Source organism: Macadamia integrifolia, chromosome 12, assembly GCF_013358625.1.
Source record: "Macadamia integrifolia cultivar HAES 741 chromosome 12, SCU_Mint_v3, whole genome shotgun sequence".
In the NCBI taxonomy this organism is placed as follows: Eukaryota; Viridiplantae; Streptophyta; class Magnoliopsida; order Proteales; family Proteaceae; genus Macadamia; species Macadamia integrifolia.
The window spans coordinates 10006925-10033047 of record NC_056568.1 but is presented as its reverse complement, the minus strand read 5'-3'; the positions used below and the strand labels follow the sequence as shown (position 1 = coordinate 10033047).

Genomic DNA, 26123 nt, shown 5'->3' with positions numbered 1-26123 from the left:
ATTACTTGCTTCGATCTGGCTCTACCCCCACAAAGTTGCAATTCTTGATCATGTGGATTTATACAGATGGATCTTAAATCATAGACAAGAACGTGCTCCTGAATTAGGTGCGGATGTGGAATCTCAAACTTCATTTGGCTTCAGGAAAAGGCCACCTGGTGAAGAATTGATAATGGCAACCCCATTGGTTTTTCGTACTCTACGGATGAATATGGAAGAACCTCTCTCTAATTCAATAATAATTGTCTAACATAGTTGGTGACCTGTGGTGCATAAGAAGCATACATTCACTAGGAGGTCTCGAATTCAAGTTTTCTAGTTATTTGTGACCTGCTCTCTTTACCTGTCAAACAAATAAAAACTCTACACTCTTCAAAGTGAAATTGCACAATAAGGTAGAAAATAGAGAAAATTAAATTATAAATAAGAAATTAATTAAGTACATGATAATTAGGATAAAGGAGGACCACTTAATCAAAGGGTAAGAAAAGACTACTCAACTTTGTGATCTTTTGAAAACTCACTCACCAAGTATGAGACTCTCTCACCACAAGATGACATCCAAATTACAATGAGGTTATTAAAAATCCATAAAAAATTATATAAATATCAAAAAGGGTGAAAATATTCTATCGAAATGCAATTCAAAAATTTGAAAAACAACATCCATTTCAAAATTCAGAATGTTGCTTTCCAAAAATAATGACAATTCTTGTTCGTACTCTTGGTATCCATGGTTGACTCCACCCCCATCATTTAGCTGGATCCTTTCCTTTACTTAATCATATTTAAATTTGATTTTTAGTCAAATCCGTAAAATATATATATATATATATATATTATTTTCAGAATTTTTTTTACAAAACCTTAAAATAAAAGCAAATTTTAATTAAAATTTGAGGAGATTATTGTGAAAGTGGATAGTCAAAGTGTAGCATGTTTTCCAAGAGTCACCTAGTGGTCTGCCAAGGCACCCCGAAAAGTTTTCCAACAAGAAAAAAATGAGTAAGAAACCTCAAATCTCTTAAAATTGTAGAAGACGAATCATCATTCATCAAAGCCAAAACAACATGTGTCCGACGAAGTACTAATAATGAAAAGCCATTGCGATTGTGCACATTTAACATTATCATCTTCACTCGATAGTCGCTAGCCCTTTGATTGGAGAGGTGTGGGTGTTGTCTCTTTGTGTTTGTAAGAATTTACGACCAATTATCACAATAAAGAAGAGTGATATACCATTAATATACCGACCAATGACATATGTGGTCGGCACTTAATACCCCGAGCACATATATGTTATGTCTAGGAATAACCAACTCAAACCTCAACCTATATCAGGGGGGACACCTTTGACCAGGCATGGTTGTCTTTCATGACACCGACCAGAAACCAGGAACCTTGTATTGACTAACGATTTATACTAACCTAATGCCCTATCCTATAATTAGCATCTATCGTCCACATGTCACCTAGATCCATTACCTGATAGTGACAACCATAATTATTTTTAAACTCACCTAAGGCTAGCAAACCTGACCAGGGTTAGGTTAGGTGGTTATCCTACCTCAGGGTAACCACGGTTGGGCTAACTATTGCAACAATGATTAACCATTATGAGATCCGCCACTTCAGCTTAGATGGTGATCGGCCAACCAATGGCTTACAAGTCCATATTAGTAAGGAAATCAACTAGCCAGCCAATTGAAAGAGCCACTGACCACTATATAAAGAAAACTTAACATATTTTTAGGGTAAGACACTCAGAGCTTTGCCTACTCTCTCCTCCCGTTTCCATCAGAATACTGACTTAGGAATCGGAGTCTCCTTCTCGAGGTCACCCTCAGGGCCGATTTTCTTAGTTGTGGTCTATAGGTCCTAACTGAGTGGACTACAGCAACAAAGAGTAATGTTGAAAATTGTAATATCTTAAACAAAAATAAATAAATAAATAAAGAGCCCATTTTTACAAAACCCAATGCATCTTAGCCCTATGAAACCTTATCACCTCATCCATTTTTCCCATTCCAAACCCTTAACAGCAATCACTACCATTGTTGTTGCCAGAGCTAGAGAAGATGAGGATCGTGTTGGGGTTTGGTATGTCCTGTATTCTGTGGATCCATATAATTATGATTGGATTTATATTTATAATTGGGTTGTGTTTGGAATCCATTACATGTACAACAATATAATTGTAATTATGTGAGTATTATGAATTATTTTTTTTTGGTTCTTTACAAATATAGTCTCTATGAAAAAACCCCCTTCACAAGCAAAAATGATCATTTTGTGAGGTAAGAAATGATGTAAAGAGTTTTTCAGGTATAATGAAAAATATCTAATCCTCTTGAGTCCATGTATACAATCTTGTTGAACCAAGATAAATTTTACATCTAATATTATTTGATTGATTTCTTCATTGTAATTGTGCATTTGTTCCCGAGAGATCCTTCATCTCTCCCCTCACCATTCCAGAAAATTTCCCAACCCGAGTAATCAAACACATAGAATTGGGAAAATTGGGAAAATTAGGAAATCCCATTCCAGGGTTTTGGCCAAAAAATTTCCTAGCTTTTGGCGGCTTGGCCTTGCAAGTCATTGACCAACTCATAGTCGCCGTAAGGTGTGGAGACGCTAACCTTGAAGTTCAAAAATCAGGTCTAAAGCCCGTTAAGGTGGTAATGGTATTGACGGGCGCGTTGAGAACACGTGGAACCATTTTAATATATACTGTCGTGTCTTCTTTCCTTCCTTCCCTTTCTTTCTCTTCTTTTTATCTATCTATCAGGTTACCCACCAAAATCAAATTCAGTCTACCACTCTCACTCAACCCTACCAGTATACCACCTCTCTCTGCAACATTTTGTTCCTTAGAAAAAGAAAAGGAAATGGCAATGTTGAATTTGGCCGTTTCCAGTCTCAGAACAAACGTCTCTCCACCTCTCCTGCCCTTTTCCTCGTTTCCTGATTCCCTATTCCCTTCCCCAAAAACCTCTGCAATGTCCTTTCCCTTGGCTGCAACAAGTAACAAACGGGCTTTCTTCGGCCTCTCCACCGCCTTCAAGACCAAGCATTTCGAAGGACTGGAGTTGACCCAACAACAAGAAGAAGAAGAAGAGGAAGAACAAGTAAGGACAGAGCCCACAGAGACCCTCTTGTACTCCTTCGCTCCTTTGCCCTGGCTACTTGTGGCCGCTGTTCCCGGAGGTACCTGTCTCTCTCTCTCTCTCTCTCTTACTTGGTTTAGTGAACGACCTTACTTATTGGGATGCGATGCAGCTGCAACTGTGAGGTCTTTGTTTGGGCCTTTCGTTGAACTGGTCAAGTTTTTGAATCTTCCTGATTGGTTGGTCCACTGGGGTCACCCTGGCAATATGGTATATAAACCCTTTCTTCTCTTCTGCACAAAAATCCTCTGCTTCTGAAATGTTCCTGGTTTCCATTCTTATGATCTCATAGCCTGGTTGTTTGCTTAATGCTTTGTAGCAGACATCTTCAAGACTAGCAATTTTTACATCTAGGGCCCAGGATCACAGAAATTATGAAATTAATAATTTGTTCTCTCTGTTGTAATTATATATAGGCTGTGGTTCTCTTTGCTATGGGTGGTTATGGAACTTACTTGGGCTTCCGAATTCGGTTCTCCGACGATGTCGTAAGCTGTTATTACCAGATCTCTCCTCTCTTGATAGTAAATTGATTAGGCCTGAGCTTGAGCACAAAATTTAAAAGCAATACTTTTGAAACCTAATTGTATTTACCATTTCAGGAGGAGAAGGCAAAGGCAAAAGATTTACACCCAAAGCTACTGGCTGGTATGTTTTTCTTCTTTGCTCTTGGAGCAACTGGTGGAGTCACATCTCTACTCACTTCTAATAGACCTATCTTTGAGAGGTACTGACTATAAATTGGATTTCAGTGATCTTATGTTAGTTCTATCTATATACATTGTTAGTTGTAAAGGTAGATCAAACCCAAACCAGAGATTCTCTGCTTTCTCTTTTTCCTGATATTTCTTCTTTCAGTCCACATGCTATTACAGGTTCCATTGGGCTTGCTTTGCTGACCATTCAGACCATTTTGCCTGCACTATTCGGGGTAAAGATATTGATAAATTTAAAATTACATATCTGCTGAAAAAGGAACATCTTTTTATTTGCTTCATGAATATCAACAATGGTTTTCCTCTCTGTCAAGACTTCTTCATTTTTATGTAAGAGATTGTTTGAATTGGTTTTCTTTTCTTTAGCTCTTCAAAATCTGCTTCTTTTGTAGGGAAATCCTGGACTACGGAATGTTCATGGTATCTTGGGTAGTGGGATCATGACTCTATTTCTTATTCATGCCACACTTGGTTTACAACTTGGCCTCAGCTATTGATTCTTTTCCCACACTGAAGCTTTTGAGGATTCAGTTCAGCTTACCACTGTGGAGTTCATCTAAATAGAGAGCCAAAAAGTTGCCATTTCTAATGAGAGAGATTGTTGCAGAGATTTAATTGTAGTAATGCCTGTTTGCCGCTAATGTTCAATATTATGAACCATTATTTTCACAAATGTGAATGAAATAAAGTTCTCTTATGAGCACATCTAGCATTTCTCTTCCATTTAGAGCTTGTAGCCCATGCTATTAGTATGGATTGCAGTTCCTGTAGGCATACTGTACTGTTATCTTTTCTTTCAACCCCCACTTCTTCCCCAAAGGTTGCTCTCCTTCCTATTTGCTTCAATGAACTTCAAATAAGGGAAAGTTGGAATGTCCTGCACATTTTCAACAATCTCGGGTTATAGCCTATCCTAATCCAGTCGTAGAATCCACCAGATCATCCTGCAAGGAACACAAATCTAAAGAATTATGCTATGGCTGTCGAGGCTTCAAATGGCCTTTGATGTTGTCTCCATGATAATATGTACAAGAAGAGAAAGAAATGTCAACACTCATGGGGACTGGATTTACTCTATAGAGTTGGTGAATAATGATGGACAACCCTCTAATAGATAGAGATATTACTTCATCCATTCCAAGACTGGGCAAGTAATGGCTCTAAGGGACATATCTGCTCCTATCTGGCTTTAAAACTGTGAATGGACTGATACTCGTAGACAACAGAAATATATTAATAGCCATCAACATCAGTAGTTTAATCATCTATCATGAGTTTTGCTATTAAAACCAACTAAGTTACAACATGGACTAATGAAAGCCACAATTTGAAGCTGCAATGAATAACCCCAAGGCAGTGCCCAAGTTCATCAAGAAATAAGATCCTACTGAAACAAAAGCTGGTTTCTTGAAGCATCATCATCAACGATTACCGGCATTTACGGCTAAATTCGGCTAGATTAAGAGTTATCTTGAGTTTACAAGGATGATAGAGAATACCTTCAATCAAGTATTCCTCCATTTCTTCCCCAGGATGCTGCTAAGAAAAGCTTTTTTTGGGAACACAACAAAACTATTTTTGAAAGTTAATCCAAACGAGGCCTTCAGAAAAAACACTTTTTAATCCCTAATTCTCGACTCCCGAAGAGAACCCTTTTCACACTCCGTTAGTGGACATTTCAAGCTCCGGCGAAACTTTGTTTACTAAATGAAATAGAGAGAGAGAGTTACCTCCAACGGACAGAACTGGCAATGCAAGCGGCGAGCGGGTAGCAGCAATCCGGCGAGGTATGGCGTAGGGGCTTGGTTGTTCTGAGGAAGAAGAAATGGTTTCAGAGACAGATATACCTCCGACGACAAGTACCGGTGATTTCTCCGGTGATGTAAAGTGAAGAGGCGACTGATGAGTTGTTGGGTTTAGTCTCGGCATTCTTATTTCTGAACTCTGAAGAAGAAGAAGAAGAAGAAGAAGAAGAAGAAAAGGGTTCACTGTGATATGTAACAGAGCAACTGAGGAATGAGGATTTACAGATCATCTGTAGGAGAAGACAACTTGAAGCCTTGAACCCACATTTCACAGAGAACACAAGATTTGTCATCTAATCTACGCCTCAGAGTAGGAGCTACGAACCTGCGAAGTGTGTAAACTATGGAAACCAAGGTTTCTCTGTGACTCCCTCTCTCTCTCTCTTCCCCCACTTACTGCTTCTGCCTTCTAGTGCTACCAAGGTCAGAGTAATGCCCCTTTAACAACCAATCTGTTGCTGGGGAAAGTGGAAAAAGAGAATCTGAAAACGATGAACGCATCAAATTCCAATCAAATCTCGGAACAAACCTTCTCAATACCCCAGATCACAATGCAGAACAGTCTCCGGATCCTCAATCCACAACCAAACCATGACTCAGACCCTACTCCTATCGCTAACCCTAATTCGTTTCCACTGCCCTCACTTTCCATCCCCATAAAGCGAAAGCGGGGCAGGGTTTCTCGCAAGCCCTCCTCTCTCCCTCTCAATAACCAGGTTTTTCCGCCATTTTCTCTTCTCTACGGCATCGTTAATGGTAGTAACGAACTTGTTTCTTCTCCTTTTTCTTCTTCTATGTCTCCTACCAAACCCTTGCCCACCACTAACATAGAGAACTCGACAACTTCTCAAGCGCCTGGTGTCACTCCGGACATCTCAGAGGAGATCATTGTCATTAACAAAGAAGCCACTGCCGAAGCTCTCATTGCTTTCTCCGCTGGCTTCCCCGCAGATTCCCTCACCGAAGAGGAAATCGAAGCCGGGGTCGTCTCCGTCGTTGGAGGTATCGAGCAGGTTAATTACATATTAATCAGAAACCATATCCTCAATAAATGGAGAGAAAATGTGTCCATCTGGCTCTCCAAAGAGTCTTTCGCTGATTCTATACCCCCGCACTGCGATGCCCTCTTGAATTCCGCTTATAATTTCTTGGTTTCTCATGGGTGCATTAATTTTGGGGTCGCCGCTGCAATCAAAGAGAAGATTCCGGCAAAGGCCACCAAGCCAAACGTGATTGTGGTCGGAGCTGGGTTGGCTGGTTTGGCCTCTGCGAGGCAGTTAATGGCTTTTGGGTTTAAGGTGGTCGTGTTGGAAGGCAGGAAACGGGCTGGTGGACGGGTCTACACGAAGAAAATGGAAGGCGCCAACAGAATTGCAGCTGCAGATTTAGGGGGTAGTGTCTTGACTAGTACTCAAGGGAACCCACTTGCGATTTTAGCTAGGCAGCTCATGTATTCTCTGCATAAGGTGAGGGATAAGTGCCCACTTTACGGGCCAGATGGGAAACCAGTTGACACGGACGTGGATTCCAAGGTAGAGACAGCATTTAACAGGCTCTTGGACCAGGCGAGCAGGCTCAGGCAGTTAATGGGAGAGGTCTCTGTGGATGTCTCTTTGGGTGCAGCACTGGAGACCTTCAGGGAGGTCTTTGGGGATGCAGTGAATGCTGAAGAGTTGAACTTGTTCAATTGGCATCTTGCGAACTTGGAGTATGCTAATGCGGGTTTGCTCTCGAAGCTCTCACTCGCATTTTGGGATCAAGACGACCCTTATGACATGGGAGGGGATCACTGTTTCTTGCCAGGAGGAAATGGAAGATTGGTTCAGGCATTGGCAGAGAACTTACCCATCCTTTATGAGAAGACCGTGCATACAATCCAATACCGTAGTGGAGGAGTGCAGGTTCTTGCAGGGAACCAGGTTTTTGAAGGCGATATGGTGCTTTGCACAGTCCCGCTTGGGGTGCTCAAGAGTGGTTCAATCAAGTTCATTCCTGAACTGCCTCAGAGGAAGCTCGATGGAATAAAGAGGTTAGGATTTGGGTTGTTAAACAAGGTGGCAATGTTGTTCCCCCATGTGTTTTGGGGTACTGAGCTTGATACATTTGGGCACCTTTCAGATAATCCCAGTCGTCGTGGGGAGTTTTTCCTGTTCTATAGCTATGCCAGTGTGGCTGGTGGTCCTCTCTTGATTGCTTTAGTAGCAGGAGAAGCTGCGCTCAAGTTTGAGAGCATGCCCCCTACTGATGCTGTTACCCTGGTTCTTCAGATCCTCAAAGGTATATCTCTTTGTTTATCTTCAATCCAGAAATGGGGGGAAATTAGGAGCCTGTGCATTATAGGACTATCTTGTAGTTAAGATTAAACTGTAAAGACTGATGTTTGAGATGGACTGATGCTTGTAGGTATTTACGAGCCACAGGGAATTGATGTTCCTAAGCCCATTCAAACTGTCTGCACCAGGTGGGGTTGCGACCCCTTCAGTTTAGGTTCCTATTCCAATGTTGCAGTGGGGGCATCAGGTGATGATTATGACATCTTGGCTGAAAATGTTGGAGATGGGAGGCTTTTCTTTGCAGGGGAGGCCACAAATAGGCGATACCCTGCAACCATGCATGGGGCATTCCTGAGTGGTCTGAGGGAAGCTGCGAGTATGGCACATCATGCCAATGCTCGAGCCTTGCAAATTAAAGTTGAGAGAAGCCCGTCCAAGGACGCTCAATCTTATACTACCCTACTAGCAGATTTATTCAGAGAACCTGATTTAGAATTTGGAAGCTTTGCTGTTATTCTTGGACCAAAGTCTGATCCCAAGTCTATGGCCATCTTGAGGGTCACTTTTAGTGGGTCTCGGAAGAAGAGCAATGAAGGGCCAAAGCCTGATCAACAACATTCAAATAAGTTACTTTTTCAGCAGCTTCAATCACATTTTAATCAGCAGCAACAGCTCCATGTATACACATTGTTATCGAGTCAGCAGGCGCTTGAACTCAGTGAGGTGAGAGGAGGTGATGAGATGAGATTGTATTACCTATGCGAGAAGCTTGGAGTGAAATTGATTGGAAGGAGAGGTTTGGGATCCGCAGCTGATTCTGTCATTGCAGCCATTAAGGCTGAAAGGGGCAACCGTAGACCAATTTCAACATCTTTTGCTCTTAAATCAGGTGAATGCAAAGTTTGTTATCACAATTCATAATATATATAAAACCTGAAATAATTCATTTTGGTTTTTTTTCCCTAAAGGAACAGCAAAGCAAAAACCAAGTTATTCCAAGCAGACATGGATCAGGTATGAATTGAAAATTGAAAATCGAAAATCTATTTTTAGTTTCCTGCTTTGTTTGTCATGAAATGCTCTGTTATTGTATTTTGTGTTTTCAGAAGGGCTAAAACAGTGAGTACCAGCAACAATTCTGCATCTGTTCCCAGATGAAACACGGAGAATGCTTCTTTAGTGAGGAAAATTGAAGCATAAAGAAGGGGGTTGGGGGCAACTTTCAGAGCCACTTCGATCAGGTATGAGCTGATCATTTTGAATGTTTTATGTGTCATGAATTACTGAGGTTTTAATAATTTGAAGTTCATCTTTCCAGCAAGGAAATCAGTATAACTGCGAAGTTGACAAGTCAGGTGCCACCACTTTGAATCATGGTAAGTCAGGCTACAATTGTTTGGCTAGTCCTTATATGAACTTTCAGACTTTTAATTGCAAAGATGAGGCATAGTTGCGCAGACAATCGGGCGGTGTAAGTAGCGGTAAAGATGGAGAGGAATTTAAGTTCTTATAATGTGAAGGAGAAATCATCTTAGAATTATGAGGATCATGATATTAACTTTCACTAAAGTCTAGGCTGAGGACTGATATGGAATCCATTGATGGGTTGTTTCAGCTTCCTACTACCTATGTAATGGTTTATAAGCCCTAGCAAAATCTCTGTTAAGCAAGGGCATACTTGGGTTCTAAAGTATTGTCACTACTTACTAGGCTTCTGTTCCAACCTCACCAACTACCCTTGGCCATGTTCTCTGGAGAACCTCCTTCAGGCTATTATCCCATCATAAATGGTTGGATAATGGCATGTAATTACATACCATCCATCTGCATGAGACTAAAAAATTCAGTTCAGTCAGATGAGACAGATCCTGGTTTAACAAATTGGAATTTACCAGCTTGAAATTGCTATTTTAGTTGCATTCCACCGAACTCATAACTCCCATCAATTCAGTGAGTTTTTCTTTTTCCAATCCAAAATCCAAAAACATTCTTAATTCTAACTCATATCTTCTCATTACAAAGGTTCAAAAACCTGGGATCTGTCTCCATTGATTCCGATCTAAGTTGGATTGGAAATCGTTTGGAACCAAGAAGAGCGATAGCCTAGGTCTTGCCCATAGTTACGTAGGTGATCGATACGTGTTCATGCGGTGATCTAACGGCTCTGGGCGTGGTGTTTCTATTTTGATCAGTAGAGGCACAACCATTGGATCATTGCTTGGACACATGTCCTCCTCCCCTTTAGGAAAAGACCCACTTAGCCTCTTGTGTCCAGCTTTGTCATAAGTGTATGTCATTAGCTTTTCGAAAGTTAGCAGTATACCCAACCCCCTACCTTTCAAAAAAAAAATTCAATTTGGAAAAATGGTTTTTGCCGGGAGAGTGGGTCGTGCGCTTAGACACATGGGGGATAAAATGACCAGACCAGCCCATTCCATTTGGCTTTGTGCAGGCGCAAGAGTCACACACTCCCCCTTTTGGGAATATAGTTACAAGAGTTTATTTCGTTGATTTTTTATTATTTACTAACAAGAAGAAACATGGTTAAAAAAATGATCAAACATAAATAATGGGGGAGTCAAAACTCAAACCATGCTCACCACTTCAGTTTCTCATCTCAAGTGGTCTGAGTGGTTCCTTTGAAGAGCACGAGCTGGATTCGTGTTAGAAAAATAATATTTGTAGCTTAATGTAGTAATTGAGACAATTGATGCCCAATTCAGATACTCAATTGGCAAGATCTGAATTCTTTTTGTTAAGATTTATTATTATTATATTGTACCCTGTAGATTAAAGTATTTAGCTCAATCGAAATCGAAACTACAAATAAGATATTGGCTGCTGCCACAATATTCTAATCCTTTCTTTTCTCCATAATTGTCTTCAACATCTTCTCGAACCAAAGTCAATTGTAAACTGGTTTTCAAAAGTCTATATAGAACTTGGTCCTTCGTAGATGGCGTCTATGGCCTAAAACGTTTTTATGTGCACATTTCTCAATTTTTTAGTCTATCTTTCTGCCATTACTTGTGCTTTTGTTGAACTCCGTGACTTTCTAAGAGAACATGCATTCTATAGCAGTTGTTTTGGGACATATATTTATATATATATATATATATATCTTGAATCGGGATCTTTTGGCTCAACTTTATCCCAGTTTTGTTGAGGGAGTAACCCCATTTTTCACCTTAAATTGGTCAAAATATGCGGAATTTCTTACTTTTTGTGGAGGATAGATCCAGTAATAAGGGTTCTATGGTTGACCGATATTGCGCACCATCATTTAGCTATTGCAAATTATTTTCTGATAGCGGGGCACATGTATAAGACCAGCTGGGGCATTGGTCAAGGCCTGAAAGAGATTTTAGACGCTCATAAAGGCCCATTTACAAGCCAAGGTCATAAAGGCCTCTATGAGATCCTAACAACGTCATGGCATCTTCATTATCTGCATATAGCCTTTTTTTCCTAGGTGCTCATTTTGTATGGGCTTTCAGTTTAATGTTTCTATTCACCGGCCTTGGTTATTGGCAACAACTTATTGAATCCATTGTTTGGGCTCATAACAAATTAAAAGTAGCTCATGCTACTTAGCCTAGAGCTTTGAGCATTATATGATCATCCAACATTTCTCGAATTTGAAAAAGAGTCAGAAGAAATGGTTTGATCCTCTTATTTCTAGAATCGAGAGATCCATGAATCGGGATCATATATATATATATATATATATATATTTCATATATGTCATAATTATAGGAAAAAAATCTCTATCTGAGAGTGTGGCATGTGCTAATGTTCCCATATATCTATCCTTAAGTGAAAAAAAGTCTACCCCCTTGTTTAGAGGACAGACAGAGAAAGCTCCGAGGTAGAAAATCACTTCCCTATTGATTTTATGTTTAGTGAATTACAAAATTACCTAGATGTGTGCAGATTCCTAGTGTCCTAGACACGGTCTCTCTCTCTCTCTCTCTCTCCATATTCATTAAACCCCCAATTGGACTATTCAGTTTTCATTCCCTCACATGGTTTAAGATATCAAATCTTTTACAAAAAAAAAAAAGAAAAAAGAAAAAAAAAATGTTGTTTATGGTATGTCAAACAACATGATCATATTCCACTCCTTAGTTCTTGGTATTTTGGAAATGTAGCCCATGGTTTTAAGTATTGGTATCATATCGATCGTATCGTATTGTTACTGGTTGAGACCAATTTGGATCAATTACTTGTAATGTTTCAAAGGTAAAACAAAAAAAAAAAAAAAAAAATAGTACCTTTTATAAAAAGCCAGGGCAAACCGGTTGATACTCATCGATCCAAATCGATATATATACAAAAACCGATACCAATATTGTCCCCTAAATCTATGTTGGAGCATTGTGTATTTCATGCCTATATTCATTTTGAATCTTCAAAAAAATTATATCGAATCGGTCTTGGGATCTAACAGGGTGACATTGATCCGATCCTTATTTGAATCGGCCTGAATCATACAAATACCTCTTTTTCTTTTTTTCTTTTTTTCTTTTTTACCATATTACCCTTCCTTTGTATCAATTTTTATTATTTATTTATTTATTTATTATTATTATTAATTTTTTTTTTTTAAGATTTGTATCCATTCAATCACTCAAAGATAAGATACTGGCAAACAATTGAGATCGACAAAGTCAATGACAATCGGATCCAACCGATTCATCAAACCGTGTCCTGTCGTCGGTGGGAAACTGTGTTCGCTGAATCGCTGATGCCGTAGTGATCCCTTTTCCATAAATTTATTAAATTTATTAATTAAATACAAGAATAATAATAAATTCACGAAATAGATCTACAACTGTAAAGACCTATATTGCTATAGAAGGAAAGTAATGGCACCATTTTTCTCTTTCTCTTACTCGTCCGGCCCACTTGATATTAGAACACGTACTCTAAATTTTATATGAAAAAAAGAACGAGAACATGTGCATGTTAATGTGCACCCACCACCACAACCCACGTTCTCTCTCTCTCAAACCGACTAGCCGAGTAAAAAGTGGGACCCCAGTCCACCAGCACCAAGGCCTGACAATGTTTATGAGGGGAGTTAGTGAATAAGACTAAGAAGGGTTGAGAATTGAGACGTTGTTGAGCCGGTAAAATTATTGAATTGAATTGAATTACTTATTTTTAAATTGAATAAAATCATATTTATTTTACTTTTCAATTAATGTAGACCTTAGATTTTATTTCTTTTTAATGTTGATAAAAGTTTTGATGAATCATGAATCTAACAAATAAAGATTTTCTTATTAGTAAAAATATAAAGAAGTTGGCCTAAACACCTAAATTTAATATGGAATCAAAAAAAGAATCTAATATGAAATCGAATAAAAATCAAACCAAATCAAATTGGTTTTTATAAAATGTGTTTCTATCCTAATTTAGATCAGATTCAGGCTTCGTTTGGTAGTCATTCAGAAAAACATTTCCAACATTTTTTCATTTTATGAAAAAAAAAAAAAAAACGAAAATAAAGCATTTGATGTCAATTTGATGTTTTTGGAACAAAAAAGAGAGAAAAAAAAAAAACATTAGAAATGCAAAATGATGGAATGACAAAATATTGTTACGTCATTTTGGTTTCGTTCCTAATACAGAAAAAGTGAACAATTAGGATAATCGTTCTTAAAACAGGTTCACCGAAGATCATTTTTTTTTTTTTTTTTAAATGGAATTTTAACATATGACACAAAATTCGTTTTTGAAATTGAATGATTATCAAATGCAGTAATAGATTTTTACATTTTTATTTCTCAAACCAAATCAAACCAAATCAAACCAAAAGCAAACTGAATAACCGAACCGATTGACACACCCTACGATGTGAGGGTGCGAAGTTACACGCGAAGTGCGGGGTGGCATCGCAGGGGTGGGGAGAGAGGGAGAGAGGGATGGGAGAGGGAGGAGCGAGTCAGACGGGATTGCGTCTGTGTTCAAAGCACACCGAAGTCTTCGGACCCCTATAAAACCCTATAGCATTTCCCTCCGCTTCCTCGACTTTACTCTTTCCCTACCACTGCTTCAAATCTCTCCTCCTCTTCTGGACTTTGGTATCTCCGCGCTTCGCCTTCTTTGTCAGAGAAAGAGAAAGGTGCGTTCTGCGTATTGGATTGGATTGGATTGCTCCCATTTCTGTCCTTTTCCCTCCTCATATTTCTTCGTTTCTTTCATTTACCTCCGTTGCGATCATCATTTGCATGTAGATCTCGTTGGGTTTCTGCTAGACCTAGATACAGATACCACTTATTCAGCGAATGCCTGTTCATCATATTGTGTTACTGCGTTGCTGTGATCTGTTTGTTTTAGTTTTCTCATGATTTGGCCGTCTTTTTGGTTTGGATTTCATGGAAAAGATTTAAAATTTTCAGTGAAGTATGAATTAAATTATCTCTCTCTCTCTCTCTTTCCTACCTATTTTTCGTGATTAGAAAATTTCGTGCTTAAGTTCAGATCTTTGAGCTGCCATTTGTTTTTCTTGTCCCTCGTCTTCTGAACTGGATGATGTGATTGATTTGGACTCTGTTGTGTTTTTTGTTCTGGTATTTTTGCGGATCTAAGACAGATTTCACCTAACAAAAACCAACATGACATTTATTGCTATCAATTTAATTTCCTCCCCTTCACTGTAGATCTCTTATTCAGTTTCGTAGATGAATGTGCTCTGTTTCTTAACTACCCTGTATTAATGCTTTAATTTGCATTTCGAACCTGGGAAACTAGATCCAAGTCAAAATTGTTGCATTCTGGTTTGGAACAAAAAATGCAGTGTGTTAGGATCACGTCTGAGGTATTCTCTATAAGAGTTTCAGGATCTACTTGCATAGACAACTGAGTTTGATTGGCCTAAGACTATGTTGTAGCACAAAAGTTATAAATAATGCCATTCATGCATAGTCAGTCGCACACACGATCTATAAACATGCTATCTTTGTTGTTCAAAACCGTGATTTTGTTTAAAAATGGCTTTTGTTAATGCTTGAGTCAACTCAGTTTGTGGAATACCTTGTTAGGAAAGAGAAGAAGATGATGTGATAAAAAAATATTAAGCATTGATTGTGGAGCTCCACGAGGTCCTAGCTTCAGCCAATCCAAATGGTTGTATGAATTAATAAAGATCATTGTGTTCAACCCAAACTCTGGTATAAATAATCCTAAATAATGTTGAATAATATTCTATAATTTATAATATTCATATATTTCGGTGAAGTTAATCTACTGTATTTAAAGCCTTTCCTCAACTAACATGTTTTCTGCAAATAATCTTCTTTTTTCTAGATATGGATACCTTCCTCTTCACCTCAGAATCCGTCAATGAGGGTCACCCTGACAAGATCTGCGACCAGATCTCTGATGCCATCCTTGATGCCTGCCTAGAACAAGACCCAGAGAGCAAGGTTGCCTGTGAGACATGCACCAAGACCAACATGGTCATGGTCTTTGGTGAGATCACCACCAAGGCCAAGGTGAACTATGAGAAAATTGTTCGAGATACCTGCAGAGGCATTGGTTTTGTTTCAGCTGATGTGGGTCTTGATGCTGACAAATGCAATGTCCTCGTCAACATTGAGCAGCAGAGCCCTGACATTGCACAGGGTGTTCATGGTCACCTCACAAAGAAGCCTGAGGAAATTGGAGCTGGGGATCAAGGTCATATGTTTGGTTATGCAACAGATGAAACCCGCGAGCTGATGCCCCTTACCCATGTCTTGGCCACCAAGCTAGGGGCTAAACTCACTGAAGTGAGGAAGAATGGAACCTGCCCATGGCTTAGGCCAGATGGGAAGACCCAAGTGACTGTTGAGTACAAGAATGAAGGTGGTGCCATGGTCCCTCTCAGGGTCCACACTGTGCTCATCTCAACCCAACATGATGAGACTGTCACAAATGAGCAGATCGGCAAGGACCTGAAGGAGCATGTCATCAAGCCAGTCATCCCCTCGCAGTACCTTGATGACAAGACCATCTTCCACCTCAACCCATCTGGCCGTTTTGTTATTGGAGGACCCCATGGTGATGCAGGGCTCACTGGCCGCAAGATCATCATTGACACTTATGGTGGGTGGGGTGCTCATGGTGGCGGTGCCTTCTCTGGCAAGGACCCAACAAAGGTGGACCGCAGCGGTGCCTACATTGTCAGGCAAGCAGCCAAAAGTGTAGTGGCTTCTGGGCTTGCCCGGCGCTGCATTGTGCAGGTCTCTTATGCTATTGGTGTCCCAGAGCCTTTGTCTGTGTTTGTGGACACATACAAGACTGGTAAGATCCCAGACAGAGACATACTGGCTCTGATCAAGGAAAATTTTGACTTCAGGCCAGGGATGATTGCCATTGACCTCGACCTGAAAAGAGGAGGCAATTCTAGGTACCAGAAGACTGCTGCCTATGGGCATTTCGGCCGGGATGACGCAGATTTCACTTGGGAGACTGTCAAGCAACTCAAGAATGATAAGGCTTAGAGTTAATGAAGACCTGCACCTTGGGTATTTTCTTTTGGTGGGACGAAGATGAGAAGCATATGAAAGTGCACCAAGCTCCTGCCGACAAAAAAGAAGAGGGAGAAGCCGCAGAGTGGAGGATGTGTTGCTCGAATCTTTACCAAACATTGGATGTGGGGATCTTTTTTTAAAATCTTTCTTTTATTCTAATTTTCTGCTTTCATCAATATCTTACTAGGTCCGGGACATCTGAATATTCCACCTTTTTTTTTGTTCAAATTCTTTATAATTGCTAAGTTTGAGAGTTCCAAACTGCAAAACATCAATTGTGGCTTCCCTCTCAACGTGGAAGCTATTTAAGGGTGGTTTTTTTTTTTTTTTTTCAAATAAAACATAGTAGATTTATATACTATTACATAGCATATCCGTCATACAAATATAATGTTTTTTTTGTACTGCCTCTTTGCCTAATACTTTTAAGTTCCCCCATATAGCTATTAGTAGTTGTTAAACAAAATTTGGGGTAATATGGGTGTTTGTCTAGTTCTATGCCTACTGAAATTAGAGTTTGTGGCCATGTATTAATCAACATATCCAGCTTGTTACCTAGTAGCCATCCGAGTTCCATAGCATCGCTCCATGCTTGATCTATCTCCATGCGCACTCTTCTGGCATTTGACATTCCTTGGATCAGCCCTAAAGCCTTTGCTTCACCATCCTCTCCTGTTAAGCAAAAATTTGTTTCCATTAGTATGCATCTTCCTTGGGAGATAAGACATAATGCCAATGTCGTGCTCATTGAACCTCCCTCCTTTACACTAGTGATGATGATGATGTTGCGTTTGTTTATGGTGGTGTGATATTCTTTGATGATATCTGGTTGGGGATTACCTGATTCTTGGTACCATTGGTTGGTATCCCATGAGAGACCCACTATTAAACCTGCTTTACAATTTGTTGCCATACTGGTTTTTTATCATTGAAAACACATTGATTCTTATGTTTCGAAATGAAACATATGGTAAACATAAAAATGGAGAAGAACCATGTTAGGTCTGCTTTTGGGATGAGGCCTGAATTAAAGCAATGCATTATCAAGTGGTTAACAGTTACCATTGGAATTAGGTCTGGTTTAAAACCTAATGGGTCTGCATACCAGATCCATTTGGATTCCTCACATTAAAAAAACACATCTTGTAAAGTTTCTCTTTTGTTGTGGCATCTTCCAAAAATTGGATCTATATCCACCCATCTTGATAATGTGTCTTTAGTTATGAGACCATTGTTGATAAATCTCCAGATGAAAACTTTGAATTTTGGGTGGATATTAATATTCCATAAAAACATCCACCACTTGGAGCAAGGGGATGAACATCTACACCTTTTGAGGCACTCATGGGCCTAGTTAAAATTTTGTTCATTATGAACTCGGCGGCTCGACTAGTTTTGAAAGTTCCATTTTCGGTAAGAAGACACCACCATTTGTCAGTTTGTTGAGATAATGGTAGTTGAGCATTGATCTCAACATATTGTGGTGGTAGAAATGAATGTAGCCTGGCTGTGTCCCAATGGCCAAGGGGTAAAAGTTCACTTACAAGGGTCAAATGAGGGTTGGAGTGGTTAAAGTAGGAGAGGTCGAGAGTGGTCCTCCCTCTAGGAACCCCGGGGTCATTCTACATGAATGAAGAATTTCTTAAGACCATCTTCTTTAAAAGTTGGATGATCTTCGCAATGTTGTTCCAGCAAAAGGATCCTCATGCCTTCATGGTCTTTTGATGGAGAAGAGATCTGTTATGAAAGTATTTGGCTTTGAGGGTCATAGCCCAAATACTATTATCACAAGTTAACAATCTCCAACCCAGCTTGAGAAGAAGAGCCAAATTGTGCGTTTCAGAATCCCTAATTCCAAGGCCTCCATTAGATTTCAGTTGGAAGATTCTCCCCCACCCAGTGAGGTGGCACTTCTTTTTGTCCACCTGAACACCATTACAAAAATGGAGGTAAATAGAGTCCAGTTTTTTGTGGATATTTTTAGGGAGGGCAAAACAATTCATTAGGTATGTAGGTGTGGAAGCCAAGGTAGATTGGATCAGAACACTTCTTCCAGCATAGGAGAACAGTTTAGATTTCCAAAGGCTAAGTTTCCCTTTGACTCTCTCTATGAGTCTAATGAACGAGAGAGACTTAGCCCTTGGATAAAACAGATTGGTTCCTAGGTAGACAGATTTATTGTCCATCTCTTGGATGCCTATGGTTTTACACAGCTCCTTTTTGGTGTGGTCATCAATGTTTGAGCTAAAAGTCAAACCGCTTTTGTCAAAATTTATGGTAAGACTGGAGAGATCAGAGAACAACTCTAGGATGGATTTAATGGTTGACAAGTCTTAATGATTTGCTCTGCAGAAAATAAAGCTATCATTGGCAAAGAAAAGGTGAGTAATTTCAGGAGCTTGCCGAGCAATTTTAATGCCTCTAAAGAGGTTTAGATCTCTGTAGGTTGCTAAAAGTCTAGAGAGAGCTTCCATGACAATGATAAAAATGAAAGGGCTTGAGAGGACATCCTTGTCGGATTCCTCTGGAGGCAGTAAAATGATTGAAACCAGAACCATTAATTTTAATGGAGAATGAAGTGGTACTAATAAGATTTTTTATCATAGCAATCCACTTATATCCAAAGCCCAAAATTTTGAAAAGAGCAAGGAGGAATCGCCATTCAACCTTGTCATAAGCCTTGGCCATATCAAGTCTAATAGCAGCAAACCCCGACTTACCCTTTTTCCTTCTTAGGAAATGAAAAAAAATTTAAGCACTTATAATGTCGTCGGTAATTTGTCTACCAAGGTCAAAGGCAGCCTGGCATGGGTATATGATGGTCTTCAGTATGGATTTTAGCCGAGTAGCTAAGAGTTTCGCAATGATCTTATAGGACACATTGCAAAGGCTTATTGGCCTAAAATCACTTACGGTGAGCATTGTCCTTTTTTGGGATCAGGCAAACAAGGGTATGGTTGGCACAGGTTGGAATGTTGGTTGAATGAAAAAAATCCATTACAAACTTGCATATGTCATCAGAGAGGAAATCCCAACACTTCTAAAAAAATATTGTATGGAACCCATTAGACCCTGGAGCTTTGAAGGGGCCAATAGAGAAGACAATATTCCTAATTTCTGTTGGTGATGGAATTTTTGTTATCAAACAAAGTTGGCTCAGATCCAGAGGGGAGAATAGGCATTCAATGAAAGTTGGGTCTCGGGGATTGGTGGTAGAGAAAAGTTGTGGAAGGAATGTTGCAAATTCTAATGCAATAGCCCCAAGGGAAAATAATTTTTCCCCAGAATTGTTGAAAATGAAATCAATTTTCCTCTTATGTTGATTTACCTTGGTAACAGAGTGATAGTACCTGGTATTTCTGTCACCCTCCTTGATGTAAGCCTGCTTGATTTTTTATGCCAAAATCTTTCCTTCGCATCCAAAATCCAGCTTACCTTATTATGAATTAGTTCCAATTCAGGGTTAGTATTGAAGGCATTGACCATCTCCTTATTTTCCAGAAAAAGAAACTGAGATAAAAAATCAGATTTAATATTGTTTATATGTTCAAAAGTTCCCCAGTTCCATTTGTCCAGAATTCTACTTAAATCTGCAAGTTTCGTAGTTAAGCATTCATTCTCAAGAGATAGCCACTTCCCCAAGTAGAAAGAGTAGAATTCTAGGAGAGCCATCCAAGCATGTTGGTAGTGAAAGAGTTTTTTGGTTTTGTCCATGTACCCTAATGTGTTAAGAACAATTGGGTTATGATCCGATCCAATAGAAGCAAGTTTGGTAAGCAACGGATTCGGACATACAGATATCCAATCCAGGGTGGCATACACTCTGTCCAGACATTCTTTGATGAGTTTTGGAGGTTAATGTTTGTTAGACCAGGCAAATGGGCTATCGAAGGGTTGGATGGGGTGAAGGTTATGAGTTGACAGAATATTTTCCAACTAGTGAATTGAGTTGGTAGGTTTGAAAGGGTTCCCTCCAAATTTTTGCTCTTGTGATGTGACTTCGCTTAAGTCTCCTATACGTACAAAAGGGATCTCAATGGAGGAGAGGTGGTGTTTAACATGGTCCAAAATTTTGATCTAGGTTTGGGGTGCGGAGGGGCATATAGACAAACTAGGGCCCAGCATATGGGGACCTCCAGTGTAGGTTTGATAGTAATAGTAACAAACCACTGTTCCAAGTGAATGGACTGGGCCGGCAAAGAGGGTTTCAAAAGGAGCCACATGCCTCCCATTTTCCCATTTTTCCCTGTGCTATTTATGTAATGAGACATGTTGAAATTCATTAGGTGAGGGTGCAATTTAAAAGAGCTATGGTCACTGATTTTTGTTTCACATAAAAATATAATATCAGGGTTGATGGCTCTAACAAGGGAAAGAAGGCACCCTTTCGTGGTATTCGAGTGTAGGCCTCTAACATTCCAACTCAGCACATACATTGTGATCAAAGATTGGTAGTGAGTGTTATCAATAAGGAGTGTATGTGCAGCAAGTTTAAGATGAAGAGAAGTGAGTGCAAAGGAAAAATTCACACCAACAAAGGTGCTATTGTGCAAAATGGATAATAGGTTAAATGTTTACAATTAATAGATGAAAGAAAAATATATTTTTGGAAAGAAAGGGAATTGTTTAAGAGACACATCAGGTTATTACCTTGGTAAGAATTTTCTTTTCCAGTATTTCTTTTGAAGATTATACCAAGATAGCAGTAAACTTAAGCATACACAAAAGAAGCAAGATAAATATAATGAAAATAGATGAAATAGGTTGATGATAAGTACCTGGCCCTGAGTGGAATTTTCTGGCTCTCTCCCTTGTGACAAGTCTTCTTTGTTGATCTGCCCATAGTGTTCAGGCTCTTCAGTTAGCTTGCCATTACCCTCTGGAACAACTCTCCCTTTGAATCTCTCCACTAGTAGGTCAATGGTAAGTTTTGGGTCGTCGGTTTCAGCAATTAAGTCACAAATGTTAGAGATTGTCCCACTTTCTTGTAGTTCCAGACGAGTCCTTTTACATGGCCTGTATCTGGGTGCACCTTCTCTTGTCATGTTGAGTTGGTTTAGAGTTGATTGCAAGGATGGGAAATTGTTGTTAATGGTAACATGGCTTGCATTGTTGAGCTGGCTGAAGAGGTTTTGGCCTTGTTTTCTGGTGAGGGGAGTAGGGTCAGTCTTTGGGGTGGATGGAAGGTGATTGGTAGTTGGCCTATTAGTTTCTGTAACAATAGATTTAAGAGAGAGACTAGTGGGTAGAGGGGGCATCATTGGGCATTCCACAACAATCGGCAACAGGTATTGGCATTCCAGCAGACATTGGTTTCCCCATAGGCATCTCAAGAGGGAGTGGAGCCAAAGAGTTGGAGGGGACCACAATAGGGGTAAAAGGAGCCAACATGTTTGTGTCCAGAGAAAGGAAGTTTTGCAGCCACAGACAGTCTTCCAGATTGTATAAATTGACCAAGGATGCCGACAAGTCAACGAGGTTGTTGGGAAAAGGCCTATTTTGGTCGACCAACATGGGTGATGTTGCAATGGTTGGTGGCAAGGCTTGGAGGTAAGAAGGCTCGTTCACTGCATTTGATCGGATCGCTTGTTCATGTGACATTGTGCCACCAAGAGAGGCCATCGAAACCACTGTTAGTTAAAACGAGTTTAAACGCGATTGGTGTTTTTTCCCGTTTAAAACGTGTTTTCCCGTATGCTACTATACAATACGGGGAAAAACGGAAAAGACAAAAAAATCCATTTAAAACAAGTTTTAAACGGTTGTTTTAAACTAGTATCTGTATTTTAAGGGTAAAATAGGAATTTTATTTAAAATAAAAACCATTTGTGAAGAGTGAAGACGATAGGATACTAGGGTTTTGGATTTTAACTTCCATATTATCTATAGGAAAAACTTCTCATCTTCTTGTGGCCCATTGAGTAAGGAGAAGTTAAAGTCAACAACATCTTATCTTCTTGTAGCCCATTGGGCTATTTTATCTTGGGACTCACAAGAGCTTTTGGAACATTAGATGCAGGTATACATGTAACAATCTCTCAAATTGCAGGAGTATACTATAGTTTTTTTGGTTTAGTGTTTTTGAAAACTACACGTTTAATATTTGTACCGTTCATTTTTATCCATTTGTCATTCTCTATATTTTTGACCTCATTCTTCATAGTTTTTATCAGTTTAAAACCCATATCGTACATCTCTGTTTTTTTGCCGTTCCCATTTTAACTAACATTGATCGAGACATTAGCCGACAAAGGGAAGGATACTGGTTCAGTATCAAAGGTGATAAGGGGTCTTCTCAGGCTAACAAAAATGGGTTTCGTTAGAGCATCTTTGTATGGAAGGTGGATGGAAGGGTCACAAGGTTTTGTTACCTCAGGGCATAACTCCACAGGGTGGGTGATACATCCGCACAGAGAGCAAAAGGAAGTTAACTCAAATTTAAAATTCACAGGAACAGGTTTCACCATTAAAGATGTTGATGGTGGAGGTGAGGCACAATGGTCGATTTTTCTTGACAGAGATCTTAACTATTGCAGCGTTGGATGGGAGACCAATTTCAAGCAAGTTGAGACTGAGGTCTAGGATTTTCCCCATACACGAGACAGCATTGCGGACGTTAAGAAAAGAGAATGCATCCGCGGGAATGTTTTCGATTAGAACCCAGATAGGGGTAGATTCCATTTCTCTTTGTGATGCTTCCGATTCAAATGGGCAAACACCAAGTTGGAGAAGAAAATTATCACACCACCATGGCAAGTAGGTGACGACACCCTTCTTTGCTTCAGAAGAGAAGAAATAAAAAAAAAAACCTTCCCTTATCAGAACAGCAAATAAAAATGGCTCCTTTTGGCTCCCAAAGAGTCATCAACATGTCTCTCAAAGCCGCGGCAGTGGGAAAGGGTTCATTGACAACCATTCCTACAAAGGAGGTCGCCGACGGTGTGCACTGTTTGGACGCCAGATCAATTCCGAAGTCGATGGAAGGTGCCCCATAGATGGCTCGGGTTGGAGCTGGTGATGGTGCTATGGACGCAGGGGAAGGGTGGTGATACATGGCCATGTTCCGGGACTCACGCCTGGGACCAGAGAAAGGTGGAGCAGGGGTTGGATTTCTCTGTGGAGTGGTCGGTATTTTTCTGGCAGGTAGGGGCTGTGCTTTTTGCCATAAAAGTATATTTAGACTTTCTCATGGTTCGGTAGGGACTTTAAGTTGTGACGGGACTCACAAGTTCTTTGGTTTAATGGAGGGTTTGGTGGTAGTAAATATAGGAGGGATAAAAATCGTATGTTGTTCTCAATCTCTGTTTTTCCATGTTTTGCTAGATGCAGAACACGACACGTGGACAGTTCATCACTAACGGTCAAGATGCTTGCTTGGTTGAAGCTATACCAAAACCGGGTTGAGGTAAGTGAACCAGACCGAGAACAACATGCGATTTTTATCCGGGTGGAGGGAGGGGAGATGCCATGGGATGCTTTGCCCTAAGGTCTATTGATCAACATATTCTGCAGAACTACGATTAGAGATCGTATAGGGAGCCTATCTCTGGTTTGCCGCTCATGGCAACAGGCCTCCCAAGACCCTCTTTACTGGGAGTCGATGATCGCCGTCGATTCCGATGAATACGATTCAACAGACAACGCCTTCGTGAAGGAGAGCAACGAACCCAACTCCTGCCATGATTTTTTCGTTTAAAAACAGAGAGATTAGAACAACAGACGATTTTTATCCTAGTTACTCGCCTAGTCCCATCCCACGACCCCCCACCTCAGCTGGAAACCCTCCTGCCCCAACCCCATTCTTCCTCTGGTCCTGCCCCATTAATAACATGTTATGGGAACAAGATCCATTAGAAAAGCATCCATTTCAGTGAGGAAATCTAATTAACAAAACCGAAAACATAAAAAGAGTCGAGAATCATAGACATGACCTGCATTACGAGCATAAAGAGATTCTCAAAAACTACATATTACCAGTATATTGAATCGCTACGATCAAACTCGAACCAATCTCCAGAATCATCATAATAACCTTCATCAAGATCATAAAGAAATTCAATGATCTGCGTTGTAGCTCGTTCTATCATATGGAAACCAAGTCTCAGGAAATTGCACCCCCTAACATCCAGATACTCAAGACAAAGACAACCAGATAGTATGGTAGACAAACCACCATCAGTGAGATCGGTGTTGGATAGGTTCAGGAGCCTCAGTCTTGGTAAGTTTCTGGCAATGGCGCTTGCTTGAAAGCTGCTAATCGTTCCCGACCTCCTGATCCCTCGGAAACATGGGCAGTTGTTGCCGCCCAGCTCTTCCAGGACTTCTTCTGTAACATAGGGGGAATCAGAGAAGTCAATGAGTTGTAGCCTCTTACAGCTACGGATGATATTCAAAACGGCGTCCTCCGATGCATTGTAGGATCCATCAAAAGAGAGGTGTTTCAGGTTCGGGAAACTACAAAAAAAAAGGGGGGAAAAAGAGTAAACATCAATACAGAAACAAATTGGTTTGATGGAGTGAATCAAAGATGAGAAAATTAAACAGCTTCCAATGAGTAACAGTGAGAGTTAATAAATAGACCAGTCGGCAATGAGATAGAGGATTTCGTCGTCGTTGCGAGGGCCGCCACCAACACCAGATGTGGCGAGGAAAGGTGAGAGATAGATAGAGTTGAGCTTAGCTCTTCCTCGTTTTCTGGCTATCGACGGTCCCATGGCATCTCCCCTCCCTCCACCCAGATAAAAATCGTCTGTTGTTCTCGGTCTGGTTCACTTACCTCAACCCGGTTTTGGTAGAGCTTCAACCAAGCAAGCATCTTGACCGTTGGTGATGAACTGTCCACGTGTCGTGTTCTGCACCTAGCAAAACATGGAAAAACAGAGATTGAGAACAACAGACGATTTTTATCCATATAGGAGAGGGGTGGCGATCTGTGGGGATTTGGTTTAGGTGGCTGGTTTAGTAGAACAGTCCGTATAGGGGTGGAAGAGAAGGATTCTTAGATCTTTGGGTTGTTCTGGAGGTGTACGGGAGAGTCCGGACTTTCCACTCAGAGTCGAGAAAGGGTGGGGGTGGCTATAGAGAACAGATGAAGAAGGGATGCAGTTTCAGCAAGAGGAACCTGTTTCATTGATGAAGTAGAAAAGGAAGAAGAAAAAAAATTTCACAGAGTGTGTGTGGTTATGAGCTCGACAGGTCCCCAGGGGTCGCAATTGTTTACCTATTTTGTATCACAAGAATAACTCACGGGAGAGGGATAGGTATGCCGCCGATATCAAGTATGCTAGCGTGTAGCACCAATAGGAACACATGATGGAGTATCATTCAGGAAGAATATGAGGGTCATTTCAGAAAAATGAAAGAGAGAAATAGACACAATGGATGCTAGCATATTTGATATCAGCGGTATACCCAACCTTTTCCCATAACTATTTTATGGGATGAATGTGAAAGTAGTCAATAAAGACTTGTAGGGAGGTTCAGGATGATTTTTTTTTAGTGTGCAAAGATCAATTCATTCAAAATGCCGAGGCAAAATGACTATTACACAATTCCGAAGATCCTCCAATTTAGAAATAGAGTGGGTTATGGATGTGAATTTGAAACCCGTTTATCAAAATCGAATCGATCAATTTAC

At 40.1% G+C, this 26123-nt stretch overlaps 3 protein-coding genes across 7 annotated transcripts; all 3 read left to right on the top strand.

Moving 5' to 3' along the window:
- Positions 1 to 2753: 2753 nt before the first annotated feature.
- LOC122057877 lies at positions 2754 to 4589 on the top strand. The gene is made up of 6 exons (XM_042620219.1): positions 2754 to 3210; positions 3283 to 3380; positions 3587 to 3658; positions 3773 to 3897; positions 4029 to 4101; positions 4279 to 4589. Exons 1-6 carry the CDS (start codon positions 2892 to 2894, stop codon positions 4381 to 4383), a joined length of 792 nt encoding a protein of 263 aa, XP_042476153.1. The 5' UTR covers positions 2754 to 2891; the 3' UTR covers positions 4384 to 4589.
- A 737-nt stretch (positions 4590 to 5326) lies between these two features.
- LOC122057875 (protein FLOWERING LOCUS D-like) lies at positions 5327 to 9666 on the top strand. Of its 3 annotated transcripts, none has more exons than XM_042620218.1 (5): positions 5327 to 7968; positions 8095 to 8853; positions 8939 to 8978; positions 9071 to 9205; positions 9283 to 9666. In XM_042620218.1, exons 1-4 carry the CDS (start codon positions 6183 to 6185, stop codon positions 9120 to 9122), a joined length of 2637 nt encoding a protein of 878 aa, XP_042476152.1. In that variant the 5' UTR covers positions 5327 to 6182; the 3' UTR covers positions 9123 to 9205; positions 9283 to 9666. The 3 variants fall into 3 exon arrangements, with proteins under 3 accessions (XP_042476152.1, XP_042476151.1, XP_042476150.1); XM_042620217.1 differs by having other exon boundaries at positions 5330 to 7968; positions 8933 to 8978; positions 9286 to 9666; XM_042620216.1 differs by having other exon boundaries at positions 5331 to 7968; positions 8933 to 8978.
- Positions 9667 to 13891: 4225 nt separating this feature from the next.
- LOC122058196 (S-adenosylmethionine synthase 1) lies at positions 13892 to 16755 on the top strand. 3 transcript variants are annotated; one of them, XM_042620750.1, is made up of 2 exons: positions 13892 to 14094; positions 15279 to 16755. In XM_042620750.1, the coding sequence occupies exon 2, from the start codon at positions 15281 to 15283 to the stop codon at positions 16454 to 16456; it is 1176 nt and encodes a 391-aa protein (XP_042476684.1). In that variant the 5' UTR covers positions 13892 to 14094; positions 15279 to 15280; the 3' UTR covers positions 16457 to 16755. The 3 variants fall into 3 exon arrangements, with proteins under 3 accessions (XP_042476684.1, XP_042476685.1, XP_042476686.1); XM_042620751.1 differs by lacking the exon at positions 13892 to 14094 and adding an exon at positions 14170 to 14375; XM_042620752.1 differs by lacking the exon at positions 13892 to 14094 and adding an exon at positions 14432 to 15142.
- The last annotated feature ends 9368 nt before the right edge of the window (positions 16756 to 26123 follow it).

What these genes read in the sequence shown, in the direction of transcription:
- LOC122058196 (XM_042620750.1), top strand. Translation starts at nt 15,281, where the DNA reads ATGGATACCTTCCTCTTCACCTCAGAATCCGTCAATGAGGGTCACCCT.
- LOC122057875 (XM_042620217.1), top strand. Translation starts at nt 6,183, where the DNA reads ATGAACGCATCAAATTCCAATCAAATCTCGGAACAAACCTTCTCAATA. An exon ending in ATCTTTTGCTCTTAAATCAG is followed by an intron (nt 8,854 to 8,932) that starts GTGAATGCAAAG and finishes TTTTCCCTAAAG; the next exon opens with GAACAGCAAAGCAAAAACCA. An exon ending in TCCAAGCAGACATGGATCAG is followed by an intron (nt 8,979 to 9,070) that starts GTATGAATTGAA and finishes TTGTGTTTTCAG; the next exon opens with AAGGGCTAAAACAGTGAGTA.
- LOC122057877 (XM_042620219.1), top strand. Translation starts at nt 2,892, where the DNA reads ATGGCAATGTTGAATTTGGCCGTTTCCAGTCTCAGAACAAACGTCTCT. An exon ending in TGTGGCCGCTGTTCCCGGAG is followed by an intron (nt 3,211 to 3,282) that starts GTACCTGTCTCT and finishes GATGCGATGCAG; the next exon opens with CTGCAACTGTGAGGTCTTTG. An exon ending in TTCGGTTCTCCGACGATGTC is followed by an intron (nt 3,659 to 3,772) that starts GTAAGCTGTTAT and finishes TTACCATTTCAG; the next exon opens with GAGGAGAAGGCAAAGGCAAA.